Raw genomic sequence first — 15,476 nt, 5'->3', positions numbered from 1 at the left:
TGAAACTGCTTTGTAGGTTTGATTTAAAAAAAAGTGGGTTTTGTTAAATTCCCTTAAGTATAATAACAGTAAATTGCTTTTTCTTTGGAAGTATTTTGCCTTCCAAATTGTCCTTCCCTTACTTGTTTAAGGTGCTACTGTTACTGGGTTTATATGACCATCAACTGTTTTCAATAACAAGATGAGAAATATTTAACAACCAAGTGAAATTTGTCATAGTGAATTTCTAATATGATTCACATTAAATTTCATTTAAACTCTATGCTGTGTTCTTTAGTTATTTTCAGTAGAATGTCTATTTGTCTGTTTATCTAATGAGATAAATGGTTTGGAATGGACTAGATGGGTCAAATTCTGTGCTGTATTTTTTCATGACTCTATGGCATGAGTAGTGATCATAAGTTGGAATCTCTATCCTAATCAGAAAGTATTGAACCTAATGTATATTCCAATGTAGCTGCATGCAGTGAACTCTTTGCTTTGAGTCTGCAATTACTCAGAATATCACTAAAAATTACATAGCCATTGATGCTTAACAATCATGTTAGTAATCTTACCTGTTATAATCTACATAGCGGATCAAAATTGGGTAGAAGGAGTAGAGATCTCGGCAGAGAACAGCAAATTCATCTAGGATTAGCAGTTCAGTCTCCTGGAAATCTACCTTATACTCTGCTTTCAGTTGTTCTTCTTCTAAAACAACTTTTAATGCTTTCTTTTTCAGTTTCTCTAGTGTTGGAATGAATTGGTTTTTCAGCAATTCAGGTTTGGCTTTGCTGATGATTGGCTGAGCATACACTGGAGAATTCAAAGAGAAATAGAAGTGGAAATTTAACATGGTGGAATTTTAACATGGTTAGTCTTTTCTACTAACTATATGCATCATGCATGAAAATACCCCACGTGGTTCAAGGAAATCATCTAACTTATACTGCATTTAGACCAAGTGGACAAAGTGTGTATTGCTGGTTCAAGTATTATGCGCTTTTGCTTATTGTGGTTAGTTCCCAGCTTGAAACCAAACTACTCAAAGTAATAATTCAGCAATGGTACTGCCCATTAAGAACCTTTGAAGAAGTTGTTATTTATTTTAAGAATCCCGATATTCTGCTAAATTTTCTCTAATAGCTGGGATTGCTGTACACCTGAGGTCTTGTTGAACTGGTCAGTAAAGGGAAGCCCATGCAGCAGACATTACCATATCCTGTATGCAGTTTTCATTGAACCCTGATATCTCACCACTGTTCCCTTCACCTAGGCTACCGTTTCCTCTGCCAGTTAATTCAAGAATGATATTAATAAGGTGCTTTCCTTAGAAGGGAGAATGAAAATGTGGAATTATCTTCCTCATATAACATCAGTTACATCAACCGAAAAATTACTAGTATGTCTATATAGAGTTAAGAAGGCTTGTTGCTATAAAGGGCTACCAAAGTTTGTAGAGCAAAACTGAAAGTATAAAGTCAATGTACAAATTAGCTATGAGACAATTAAATGTGAAATCAGCTCAATGGAATGTACGGCCATTTCCATTCAATGCACACAATTAAATGACTGCAAAGGCATTTAGAGTGTGCTAAGTATTCAAAAGTCATTGCACTCTGCTGTGCTTCAGTTTAGAAATGGCATATAATTACTTTTACCATAAAATTGACTTGGGTATTATGTAATAATCATCAAATTTCATGCCGTACATTTAATAAGTTCATGAAGGCAAAACAGGTCTTTTGCTTCTGCAAGTATGAAGCAGGATATTATCAACAAAACACAGGTCCCTATAGGGACCATTAAAATATATTGCACTTTTACCTGCTAGCCTCTTCATCCATGAAGCATCATCGATGCCCAGGTTATTGTTCAAGATCTTCAAGATGTTGCCCAAGATTGCACTGAGATGCTCCGAGGTGACCACAGTACAGCAGTCCCCACTGGGGTTGTTCTCAGGGCCCCGTTCCCACCAGTATGACAGATAATTACACAACATGGGCAAAACTACCTCAATGATGTGAGGCATTTCTGTGTATCGAGCTCCAGACTCAGCTGTCTCACTGATCTCTTTTATCAGTGCATCTAGTTGAGGTACCTCTGGGCACACTTCCTCCACAGTATCTGGCAAACCTAGAACTAACAAAGCAAATTAAGTGTCAATGTCATAAGCACAAGAGATTCTGCACATGATGGAAATCACAAGCAAACACAAAAAAAAACTGGAGGAACTCAGTAAGTCAGGCAGCATCTATGGAGGGGAATAAACAGTTGATGTTTCGGCCAGTGACCCTTCATCATGGAGGCTTGGAGCCAAGAACTCAGTGAAGGCAGATGGGTTTGGATGGTAAACATTCGGATGAACTGTGTTCTAGAACATGCAGGCTGCAGCAGCCTGAGACAGAAATGCATGAGTCAGTTTTGGGCAAGGATGAGCACTGCAACAGGTAACCTTCAGATAGATCAAGCAAATCGAATGGTCGTAAGTAGCTTTGAGCACCAGAAAAGACATCTAGCATTAGTCCATAGTGGAACCGACCAGGAGATTTGGTCATGTGAATTAAAACACAATTAATTAACATTCTCATAGTAAAAAATCCTTTCAAAAAGGATTATGATAATATGATAAAAATCTCAAAACTTGATACAAACCATTGTTTCTATGTCATGTCATTCATTGTCTTTGTTCGAAGGGAGACAACTGCAAAATTCCTGAGTCAACCACAGCAGCAGATACTGTTGCTGTTACAAACTGGGATGGGTTTAATGCTTTAAATTTTTATGATGTGACTTTCCTTTGCTCACTGCATTTTATTAGAGAAACCCCATACTTCTAATTAGATACGTTGCTGTCTTGAGGTGTGGTTGCTGTGCTTTGTCATGCCCTTTCTAATTTGAGTTTGTGCTGAAACTTTGGTTTGGAAGTGAAAAGCTAAGGGCACTATGTCAGAGCAAATGCAAAGCAGGGGGTGGATCAAATAAGATCCAGCCCATTGTTTATTGATTCAAATACTTATGTCTTCTCTACTGAATGACTAGACATAATTAACATAAAGCTCCTAGAAGTCTTGACAAATCACACCCCAATTCATTGGGTCGACAGAGCTCAGTAGCTGATACTGAGACTTCAATACTATTTCTTTGTTTCATGGATTTTTCTTTGTTTAATTCTCTGTACCTGATTGGACATAAACAGTTAAACAGCAAGAGGATGGTGTTTGCAAGTCCCAGGACTATCTATTATCCAGCTTAATGTCCTTGATCAGTAATTTGGACGCAATTCTTGTTGCATCATTCAAAAATGCAAGTTTGTGTAAAAAAAGGCTGTTAATCTAATTGTATAGCAATTTCTAACTTTGGGTACTTGTGTTTCTTCACATTTCATATTGATACTGACCATTGCAGTGGCAACTTCGTTATCATTGTAATGACCATTTTCCCAAACACAAAAATTAAGAGGAGGCAAAGGATCATCTACATTGCCAATATGTTTACAGGCCTTAAAGAAAGAGCTGTGGGTGGGGAGACAATTAGAATTTGTATCGGAACAAGCAAAATATTTAAAATAAAAGATGAGAAAACCTTTACTTCGCATTTGCTTTTCTCATGGTTTACATTTAAAATTTTAGATTAATTAATTAGTGGGTTACGCCAAAATACATATACATTGGGCTGTTGTCAGAGTTAGCTCCCTCCTCTGACAGAGTGCATTGCTGCAGTTATGACCAAAGGAATCTGGACTGAGATGATGCACATTCGGGCTACTTCTCCATTAACTCTCAACAAAAGATGGAAGTACATTAGGCTCAGTGTAATTGAGATTTCAAAATAAAATCAAAGTAGCTAGCTACTAATTAACTTCTCTAGCCCTGAACAATTAATTTTACAAGTGAAGCATCTCATTCCCTCAAATATTAGTGCTGGAGATTTAAAAAAAACCTCTTCTAACTTTTTCTGTTTATGCTTCCTCTTAAAACATCTTGACTTCAATACCTTTATTTTGCTGTTCATCATTTAGATAGAATTTCAACTTCCTTATTTAGATACTGCATTTCTTAATGATGATTCATCAATTAGATTGGTGGAAGAGCCTCAGTATTTCTTGCCCTTCCTGAACATGCTAAAGATTCCCAGTAGGTGGAACCTCACTTGGGTAGAAACCAGATTAGATTTTGGGATCTATCAGTGATGCAACTAACAAGTGTCATTGCTTGCCAACTGATGCACCATCAATAACTCTCTCTGAGACGTGAAGGCGAGATATCGGCTTTTATTGACTGGAAGAAAGAACAAGCAGTAGTTGACCACTATACTACATCCTGGAGACTGAGGGCCGGGCTCAGGCCTCAATTGCCTTTATACCGGGGTCTGTGGGAGGAGCCACAGTCAGTGGGAGGAACCACAGGAGCAGTCAGCAGGGGGCGTGTCCAGACAGGTATATGTAGTTCACCACACCAACCAACTGGAAAATCTAGGCCAGAAGCTCTAGGGCCATACAAGATGCACATTTAATGGTAACATTATAAACAGAACGATTTATATTTACAGAAGGACAATCACATAACAAGGTGTATATAGGAGGAAAATTGAATACTAAGTTACGAATGTGGTTCTGATGACTGAAGTCAAAGGACCGAGTTTAAAGGATAATTCGAAGAAGCATATGTTTTTAGTTAAAGGTACAGATGAGAATGATGGAGACATTACATTACAGTAAGAGACATTTTAAATTGGCTGGCTCAAGAAAAGTGTACAAGGATCTCACTAACTTGGTACAGTGAGCCTGCGGAGCTACAGGCTCCAGGAAGAGGCATCAGCCTTCAAAGGACCTTCCTGAAAGCAAACTGGGACTGCAGCATAATAAAGGGTGAATGCGGAAAAAATATCTGCTTGGTACTTGGGTTCTCATAACCTCAGCGTGGCTGCAATGCAAAAGACAGAAGAGAACAGCCAGCAACAATCTGAACATTTTGTGCAGACAGAGAAAGCTTGTAAAACTAAGCAAATTTTGGTAGAAATTTGCCACCTTAGATCTAATATGTTCTTACTGGTATATGGCCCAAAATTACTGACAGATTCAGCATTCCAAATTCTGCTGAGAATCCCTTGCATTCCCTGAAAAATGGCCTCGGATACGGTGGTGATAAAGCTTCTGATTGACAATAATGTGGGAAGGCTTTATTCAAAATGATTTGTTTCATATTTTTGATTATTTGTCAGTATTTTAGCTGTTTTAACATAAAAATGCTTCACTTTATTTTGAATCGTTTTGAAATGCTTTAGATTGGCTGAACTACGATATGATTTCTGTAGCTTCAACAGCTGGTAAAGCTGGAGTTGGGGGTGGGGCAAATGTTTCCTAGCTGTCAAAACCTTTGGGGATGTTTCAACGACACAGCTTTGTTGGGCTACCAATAGAGGTATTGTGACCGCTTAGTCTAGCTATTGGATTCCAGGAGCTTCAACTCAGCAAGGCCAGTTCTCTGGATCTCATTCCATTGATAAACAGAGTGAGGAGTCCATAGCCTCTATTCCACACAATAAATATCAAATGTTGTAATTGTGACCAACTATTCAGTTTTGTACTTAATGTTATAAATTCACCTACAGTTCCATTAACCACATTCTAATCAAATGAACACAAGGTATTTGCCAATATAGATGCTGCATAGTGTTAGTTGACCCTGAAAACAAGTGTTTTATCCCCATAGAAAGACCACGTCACTTACTGATACGTTCTCGGGGTGATTTTGTGTTGAAAACTGAATGCGTATTGTGTATATTGATAGAAGGCTCAAGAAAAGCGACTGGCATGGCAGCTGCAAGTGTGGCAAGACATTCTCCAAGGACAGGTCGTTGTCTAAACAAAGGCAGAAGAAAAAGTATAAAGCCACTTTCTAGTCAAATAAAGGGCAATTATCTCCTGTAAAATATTCAACTGTACCAATATTGGAGAAGCTATGTCTGCCATAGCTGAGAACATGCTACATATTTTATGTACAATACTTTGATTGAAGGAGCATGTTGTATCGTAACTCAAACATTTTTAAGAATTATACAAGCAGTTAAAAAAAAGTTATCCAGGAGATTATTAGAGATAAGATCCCACAAGTTCCTTTTCTCAATTAGACTAAATTTCACAGAGGTCAGCAAAAATATGAAGTGTTATGAAAGTGTAATTCTCCACCACTGGTTAGTAACTCAGTAATATTTTCTTGCTAATCCTAAAGCCAAATAATAAAAAAGTTACAATTGCAATTCTCAGCACATGCGAAATTCCACAACTCTGTTAAAGCAGAATCCATTGACTCCTTTATAGTAAAAAGTGATCGGTGTTAAGATAGTGGAATGCCTAACGACATAGGTCCATAGACACAAACTTATAGTGAATGGAGTTTAATGACCCCATGTTTAAAGAAAAGTAAACGTGAAACACCTGCCCCTACACCTCCTCCCTCACTACTATTCAGGGCCCCAAATAGTCCTTCCAGGTGAGACGACACTTCACCTGTGAATCTTTTGGGGTCATATACCGTGTCTGGTGCTCTCAGTGTGGCCTGCTGTATATCAGGGAGACCCGACATAGATTAGGAGACCACTTTGCTGAGCATCTACGTTCTGTCCGCCTGAAAAAGCAGGATCTCCCAGTGGCCACCCATTTTAGTTCCGCTTCCCAATCTCATCCCAATATGTCTATCCATGCCCTCCTTCACTGTCACGATAAAGCCACACTCAGGCCGAAGGAACAACACCTTATATTCCATTTAGGTAGCCTCCAACCTGATGCCATGAACATCGATTTCTCAAACTTCCGGTAATTCCTCCTCCCCTTCACCGTTCCCCATCTCCTTTTCCCTCTTTCACTTTATCTCCTTGTCTGCCAATCATCTCCCTCTGGTGCTCCTCCCCCCTTTTCTTTCTTCCATGGCCTTCTGTCCTCTCCTATTAGATTCCCCCTTCTCCATCCCTGTATTTCTTTCACCAATCAACTTCCCAGCACTTTACTACACCTCTCCCTCTCCTGGTTTCACCATCACCTTGTATTTCTACTTTCCCTCCCCCCACCTTTTAAATCTACTCCTCATCTTTTTCTCTTCAGTCCTGTTGAAGGGTCTCGGGCCCAAAATGTCGACTGTGCTTCTTTCTATAGATGCTGCCTGGCCTGCTGAGTTCCTCCAGCATCTTGTGTGTGTTGCTTGGATTTCCAGCATCTGCATATTTTCTCTTGATTGAGAAATTAGATTTGATGTGTAGTAAGAACTAATATTGAATATTGACACTGGTTAACTCTGTCTCTGTATTGCCTCAATATACTTCTGCACAGCATTCAAAGAGGCGCATCTCAGGGGTGTGTGCTTAGCCCACTGCTCTATTCTCTCTATACCCATGACTGTGTGGCTAGGAATAGCTCAAATACCATCTATAAATTTGCTGACAATACAACCATTGTTGGTAGAATCTCAGATGAAGATAAGAGGGAGTACAGGACTGAGATATGCCAACTAGTGGAGTAGTGTCGCAGCAACAACCTGGCACTCAACGTCAGTAAGACGAAAGAGCTAGTTGTGGACATCCAGAAGGGTAAGAGGAAGGAACACATACCAATCCTCACAGAGGGATCAGAAGTGGAAAGAGAGCAGCTTCAAGTTCCTGGGTGTCAAGATCTCTGAGGACCTAATCTGGTCCCAACATACCAATGCAGGTATAAAGAAGGCAAGACAGCAACTATACTTCATTAGGAGTTTAATCTGGTATGTCAATAAATACACTCAGAAACTTCTGTAGGTGTACTGTGGAGAGTATTCTGACAGGCTGCACCACTGTCTGGTATGGGGCTCTACTACACAGGACTAAAAGAAGCTGCAGAGGATTGTAAATTTAGTGGGCTCCATCTTGGGCACTAGCCTACAAAGTACCCAGGACATCTTTAAGGAGCATTGTCTTAGAAAGGCAGCATCAATTATTAAGGACGTCCAGCACACAGGGCATACCCTTCTCTCACTGGTACCATCAGGTAGGAGGTACAGAAGCCTGAAGGTACACACTCAGTCATTCAGGAACAGCTTCTTCCCCTCTGCCATCTGATTCCTAAATGGACATTGAAACCATAAACACTACCTCACTTATTAAATATATATTGTTTCTGCTTTTTGCACAATTTAAAATCTATTCAATATACGTATATTGTAATTGAGTTACTTACTCATTATTGTTATTATTTTCTTTTTCTACATTATACGTTGCATTGAGCTGCTGCTGCGAAGTTAACAAATTTCACGACACATGCCGGTGATAATAAACTGATTCTGATTCTGAGATGTCATATTGTTAGCTCTGTCTGCTATGATTGACAGTACTTGACCAAGGTAAAACACTGACTGAATTGACAAGGTCGGACGTTGCTGCCTGTGAGACTAACAGGAGATGGAGGTTGTGGATGTAGAAACAGGAAAACCAAGTTCTCTAAGTGAGAAGAAGCGCTGTGAATTTGTCACAAAGAGGACGTGAGAGTGAGATTTGTCGGAAAGTTCGATGAGCATGCGTGGATTCTGCCATTCACTCTTTATATGGACTGTGTGAATGTGTTGTTTTTAAGGTGATCAAGCATTATTGAGGTTCCAGGAAAGACCAGAGAAGAACACAGCAGGATAGATGTGAGGCAAGGAACGATACTGGGCAGGAGGGCCAGAAGCATGTGACATCAGGGAGTTTCTACGTACCATGGATGACAGACAAGTCACTAATAAGAACATTATAAATCTCATGAAGCACTATTATAATTCAATAACATTGGAAGTTGTTTAATTGCAGTGGACCAAATGCTTGAGGGAGCAAACAGAACAGCAACCGGAAGTGAGATTGTATGGTAAGCTGAAAGAGAGTTTTGCTCAGGGCATGATTCTGGGGTGCAAGCAGGCCACAGGCCCATAATGCTGATAATAGTGGGGCACAATTTCAACACTAATGGCAAGTCATGTAGATTGAAAATTGGCAGATACGTGAGTGCCAATTGCTCGGAGCCATCTGTTGCATGTCTCTGACCTTCTGTAAGCAACAATCTTTCATCTGCTGGTGCGTCACCATGCCTCTCTGTTCTTCAGCCTTTCCTAAGACCTCAGTGATGCTGTTGACCCTAACCAATCTCCACTTGGTCTCTTGGTAATGATCCTCAGCCTCACAATGCCCATTCACATTCTTGAAGAATTGAGTAACTAATAGAGGATGCAGGCCCCAAGCGCATTAGAAATGGAAACTGCAATGCATGCCAGGAGGTGGAACAGTCATAGTCAATAGTATTTATTGCTTGTTACAGAGATAGGACTTAGTGTGACAGAATTACACTGGGTATTTTACAGGGTATTTTAAATTCCGTATGGCATTTTATAATGGTCGTATTTTAAAGTGAAATAGATGTGGTGTCTGCCTCACAATGGAACTATGATCAGTCCACAGTTATCTGTGCTGCAGATAGCATTGTCAAGACAAAAGATTTGACAATACTTATTGCAGGTCAGCCTGTACACACTGATAAGCTTAAAGGGCATCCAAAGAAAAGATTGTTACCATTGAATTCATTGTATTTAGTAGAGTGCTAAATAGATTGTAGAATTTTATTTGGTTATCAGTGTTGTGAGCAGTTTGTATTGAAATTTTTGTACACTGTATACCACATGGAGTATTTTTAAATGCTTGGGAATATTTATGTACATATTATGTAGATGAGGGGAAAGGACCAGATGTATATGTATCAATGGCTGAAGTAATCACTTCAGAGGTGTTAAATATAAATTGTGATATAGGGTTTATAGACAGGAAAATTAAGAAACTAATTATAATTAGATAATTGCATGATTTCATATGTACAATATTTATTTGATGGCATATATTAATATATTCAGGCAGTTGTTGACATGGTTGTACAACTCTCGTTTGGAAAGGGAAACCAGTGTTGATTGTGTACGTACCTTTAAAGAGTCAATATGTCATAGTGTGGCCTTGATACGCCTTTGCATACAACAAGCTTTTTAATTTGAGAATGGCTGCTTTCAGTATAGGATACTCTGCTATTTCTACTCTCCAGCCTAAGTGACTGTAGTCACAGCAAAACAGACCTTGCAGCAAAGAGCTTCATTAACAGCTTTCAAATTGCTCTTGATTTTATAAATGCGCGTGGAAACACAATTTGCAGAGGAAGAATGCATAATAGCTAATCCCACAGACTTTTCTTGCACAGCTGTTCCTGTCTACTCATGATCGACCTAATTTCCTAATGCCATGGAGCGACTTAGCTCTCTTAACATTCTCTGTCATCTGCACCTGCTTGGGCTTTAACAGTTCTGTTATATTAACAGTTATTTAAAGCTTCAAACTCTGATTGATGAGGAAGTGAAGGTAAGGAGTATCATAAAATAGTGTTTGAAACAGAATTTTTCCAGAACTATTGATGAAGCTTTCAGTGGGAGTCCATGAAATGAGGAAGAGCAACCCATCCAGAACACTATTTATCCTCTGCAAACATCATGAAAAATGAATGGTTGCAGATGGCAGTCCATTTGACAATAAAGAAGAATTACAGGATATTGCTCTCCATTGTAAATGGATACCCCCAAGCTTTCCTTTTTAATTCCTGCTCCATGTACAGCACAGAGGCAAACTCAGCTTTACAATGCACAGTCTGTAGCAGAGAGCAAGTATTAGCCATAGCTTATAAAACTGATTTTATAACACTGTTATGTTAGCTGATATTCTTATAGCATAAACACAAGGTCCTGCTGATGCTGGAAATCCAGAGCAACAGACACAAAACGCTGAAGGATCCCATCAGGCCAGGCAGCAGCTATGGAAATGAATAAACAGTCAGCGTTTCAGGCCGGGACCCTGCGTCTGGACTGGAAAAGAAGGGGGAAGATGTCAGAATAAGATGGTTGGGGAGACGGGAAGGAGAAGGGGCACCAGGAGGAGGTGATAGGCAGGTGAGGAGAAGTAAGAGAGCAGAGTGGGGAAATGAAGAAGAGAAAAGGGAGAGGGAGAAATTACCGGAAGTTGGAGAAATCGATGTTCGTGCCATCAGGTTGAAGGCTACCCAGACAGAATGTGAGGTGAGGTGTTGCTCCTCCACCCTGAGTGTGCCCTCAGTTTTATCTATCATGGCTAAGTATTTCTCAAGTTTGCAGTAAACTATGTATGAAAGATTTACTGGAACATTTCTACAGTTTCCATCTATCAGATGTAAAATAAAATTCTTTTAAAATCTTCTGCTAGTCTATGTAAAAGATCCCTTAAAAAGGAGTAAGGTCTTCACATGACATATTGACTAACTCCATTCTCTGAACTAACATCACTAAGCCATTTATCTGGTTCAATCTTAATTGCTGATTATGTAGCTCTGATGTGTATTGACATAGAGAAAAGAATCACAAAAGGATCAAAAGAAAGAAGAGACAAAAATAGAAATGCTGGAAATGCTCATCATCTTTCTGCATTTGTAGAAAGAGAAACAGACCATGTTTCATGTCTGTGACTTTTCATCAGGACCGGAAAAGAGAACATGCAAGTTTGTTTTCAGTGGGAGATAAGTGGAAAGGGATATGTAGAACAAAGATCGTGTCTCTATTAGGACGAGTCAAAATGTTTTAATAATACAATTATCGGCACATTAAGCTTCTGAGTCTACATAATGAGTTGTTAACAGTTAGGTTCACAGCAGGCTAGATTTAAGCATTTAGGATAAGAAAAACTAAGCCAGCATGAAACTACAAGCACAAAAAAGGGGGGGGGGGGGAAACTAAGCAGATAGAATCGGGATAGTGAGACAGGTCATTTTTCAGTGAAGATACCTACATCAAACCTGAGGAAGAGAGAAATAATTTAGTCTGTGGAATGGTAAAATGAATGAAACTATGGGAATTTCTTTGATAGAGTCAATATGTGGCAGGTAGGATGGGGTGCAATGGTTGCGCCCAATGGTTTGACATAGTTCTGGCTTACTGGGGTGTATTCAGCAAGCCACACTCTAAACAAAGATGAAAAGAGAAAGATGGTCAGTTAAATTACTCTTACATGGACAGGAAGAGCGAGCACATTATTTAAAGCTAGATAGATTTAAAGTGAATAAATCCCCAGGGCCTGACAGAGTGCATCTTCAGACTTTGTTGGAGGCTAGAGGATAAATTGCAGAGACTTCTGCAGAGATATTTACTTCATCACTGACCACTGATGAAGTTCCTGAAGACTGGAAGATAGTTAATGTTATTTAAGAAGGCTGGCAAGGATAAACGAGGGAACTGCATGCCAGCCAGCCTGATATCAATAGTGGGGAAGTTTCTGGAAGAAATTCTGTTGAACAGGATCTACCAGCACTTGGGTAGACAGAGTCTGATTAGGACCAGTCATCACGGCTTTGTGTGTGGAAAATCACGCTTGATGAGACTTTTAATTGAAAAAGGTAACCTCAAGTATAGATTAGGGTAGGGAAGTGGATATTGTGTATTTAGATTTTAGTAAGGCCTTTGATGATGTCCCATACGTAGGCAGGTCAGGAGTGTTAGGTCCCATGGAATCCAGGGAGATCTAGGTAGGCAGATTCAGAATGGGAGGTAGGAAGCAGAGAGTGATGGTTGAAAGTTATTTCTTGGAAAGCAGACTGGTAACTGGTGTTGTGCCACAGAAGTCAGTGCTGAGACCTTTGTTACTTGCTTTATGTATGTATATATATTGTTTGGATGTTAATGAACAAAACTTGATCAATAAGTTTGAGGGTGACACAAAATTAGCAGGTGTGTTGATAGTGAAGAAGATTATCACAGTTTGGAAGGGGATCATGATTACGGTAGTTAGGAATGGGCTGAAGAGAGGCAAATGGATTTCAATACAGATAAGAGTGAGGTGATACATTTTGGAAAGTAAAGCTAATGTAGAACTTGTACTACGACTGGTGGGACACTAAGGGAATGTAATGGAACCGAGGGACTTCAGAGTATAGGAGCATATTTTTCTGAAAGTGGCATCTCGGGTAAGCGGGGTGGTGAAAAAGGAATTTAGCATGCTGGTCTTTATCAGTCAGAGCATTGAGTAAAGGAGATGAAACATTATGTTGCGATTGTACAAAATAATAAGGCAAAGTAACAGAATTCGACCTTTCAGCCCATCGAGTCTGCTCCGCCATTCCATCATGGCTGATCCCAGATCCCACTCAACCCCATACACCTGCCTTCTTGCCATATCCTTTGATGCCCTGACCAATCAGGAAATAATCAACTTCCACCTTAAATATACCGATGGACTTGGCCTCCACCGCAGTCTGTGACAAAGCATACACAGATTTACTACTCTCTGGCTTAAAAAATTCCTCCTTACCTCTGTTCTAAAAGGTCGCCCCTTGATTTTGAAGCTGTGCCCTCTAGTTCTGGATACCCCACCACAGGAAACATCTTCTCCACAACCACCCTATCTAGTCCTTTCAACGTTCGGTAAGTTTCAATGAGGTGCACCCACATTCTTCTAAATTCCAGTGAGTACAGGCCCAGAGCTGCTGATTGTAGGCAGAATTTCAGATGGTGAGGAGAAGGCGTACACTAGTGAGATCAATCAGCTGGTTGAGTGGTGTTGCAACAACAACCTTGCACTCAACATCAGTAAGCCCAAGGAACTGATGGTGAACTTCAGGAATGAGAAGTCTAGGGAACAGATACCAACCCTTATTCAGGGATCAGCAGTGGAAAGGGTGAGCAGTTCCAAGTTCCTGGGTGCCAGCATCACTAAGGATCTATCCTGGCCTGACATATTGATGCCAAAGAAGGCACAATAGCCTCTATATTTCATTAAGTGTTTGAGGAGATTTAGTACGTCACCAATCACTCTTGCAAATTTCTACAGATGTACTGTGGAGGGCATTCTAACTGGTTACACCACAGACTGGTATGGTGGGGCCACTGCATAGGATCAAAAATAGCTGCAGAAAGTTACAAACTCACCCAGCTCCATCATAGGCACTAGCCTCCCTGGCATCCAGGACCTCTTCAAGAGGTGATGTCTCAAAAAGGCAGCATCTGTTATTAAGGAATCCTATCTCCCAGGCCATGCCTGTTCAGAAATCTGATGGTGGAGGGAAAGAATATTCCTAAAATATTGAGTGTGTCTTCAATCTCCTGTACTCCTCCTTGATGAAGCAATGAGAAGTAGACAAGGACTGGGAGATGGGAATCCTTAATAATGGATGCACTGTTTATTTAATTTAAATTTATATATTTTTTTATTGTGATTCATAGCTTTTGTTATTATGTCTTTCACTATACCGCTGCTGCAAAACAATAAGTTTCATGACACATGCCAATGATATTAAACCTGATTCTGAATGAATGGTGTCACAGCAACAACCTTGAACTCATTGTTAGCAAGACCAGGAATTACTTGTGGCTCCAGGAATGAGGAGTAAAGAAAACACAGGAAGGTCCTCGTTGAGCGATCAGAAGGTGGAGAGGGAAAGCATCCTTAAATTCCTGGGTGACAACATCTCAATGGATCTATCCTGGGCCAACACACTAATGAAATCACAAATAAGACATGCCAGTGGCCCTACTTCTTTAAGTGTTTGAAGAGATTTGATATGTCACCAAGGACTCTTGCAGATGTACAGTGGAGAGCACTCTTAGTGATTGTATTACAGCCTGGTATGGAGGCTCCAATGCAATGGATCGCAAGAGGCTTCACAGGGTTGTAGACACAGCCAGCTTCATAATGGCCACAACCCACTCTACCATGTCCGAACTATGGTGACAACTATTGAGGACATTTTGAAGAAGTGGTGCCTCAAGAAGACAACATCCATCATTATGGACTGAGGACATGCCCTCTTCTCTTTACTACCATCGGGGGGAGAAACAGGAGTCTGAAGACCCACACTCAGGAAAAGATTCTTCCTCTCCACCGTCATCAGATTTCTGAATGGTCCATGAACACCACCTCAATACTCCTTTTTTTAAAACACTTTATTTATTTTATAATGTGTAGTAATCTTATGTCTTTACACTGTACTGCTGCTGTTAAACAATTAATTTCATGCCATATAAGACAGTGACAATAAATCAGATCCTGAAACTGAAAAGAAGGCAGAAAAGATTTATGAGGATGTTGTCAGGACTGGAGTGCTTAAATCAAAGGGAATGGTAGGCTTGGCAAGGTTTTTATTCCTTGGAATGAAGGAGAACAAGGGGTAACCTTAGACAAAACTTAAAACTACGAGAGGCCAAAATAAGATGGATGATGACAGTCTTTTCTGCAGGGTAGGAAAGAGCAAAACTAGGGAACATATAGTAAATTTAGGGTGAGAGGGAAAAGCTTTATAGCAAACTTTTCATGAAGAGTGTGGTGAGTACAGGGAATGAGCTGCCAGAAGTAGTTGAGCTAGGTACAATGGTATCATGGAGGGATTGGGACCAGCTGTGTGGGCATCTTGGTCAGCATGGGGCCATTGGCTGAAAGGACTGTTTCCA

General features: G+C 40.0%; 1 protein-coding gene across 1 annotated transcript in view; it reads right to left on the bottom strand.

Moving 5' to 3' along the window:
* Positions 1-15,476, bottom strand: part of ryr3 (ryanodine receptor 3) — a 374,648-nt gene that overhangs the window by 99,401 nt on the left and 259,771 nt on the right. The window contains 3 exon segments of the mRNA XM_073040132.1: positions 558-798; positions 1,810-2,124; positions 5,715-5,845. Of these exon segments, the coding sequence (XP_072896233.1) occupies positions 558-798; positions 1,810-2,124; positions 5,715-5,845 (687 nt within the window).

The sequence above is a fragment of the Hemitrygon akajei genome, chromosome 3 (assembly GCF_048418815.1).
Source record: "Hemitrygon akajei chromosome 3, sHemAka1.3, whole genome shotgun sequence".
NCBI classification, from domain to species: domain Eukaryota; kingdom Metazoa; phylum Chordata; class Chondrichthyes; order Myliobatiformes; family Dasyatidae; genus Hemitrygon; species Hemitrygon akajei.
The sequence above is the reverse complement of the archived record's forward strand: the minus strand, read 5'-3'. Positions and strand labels throughout refer to the sequence as shown.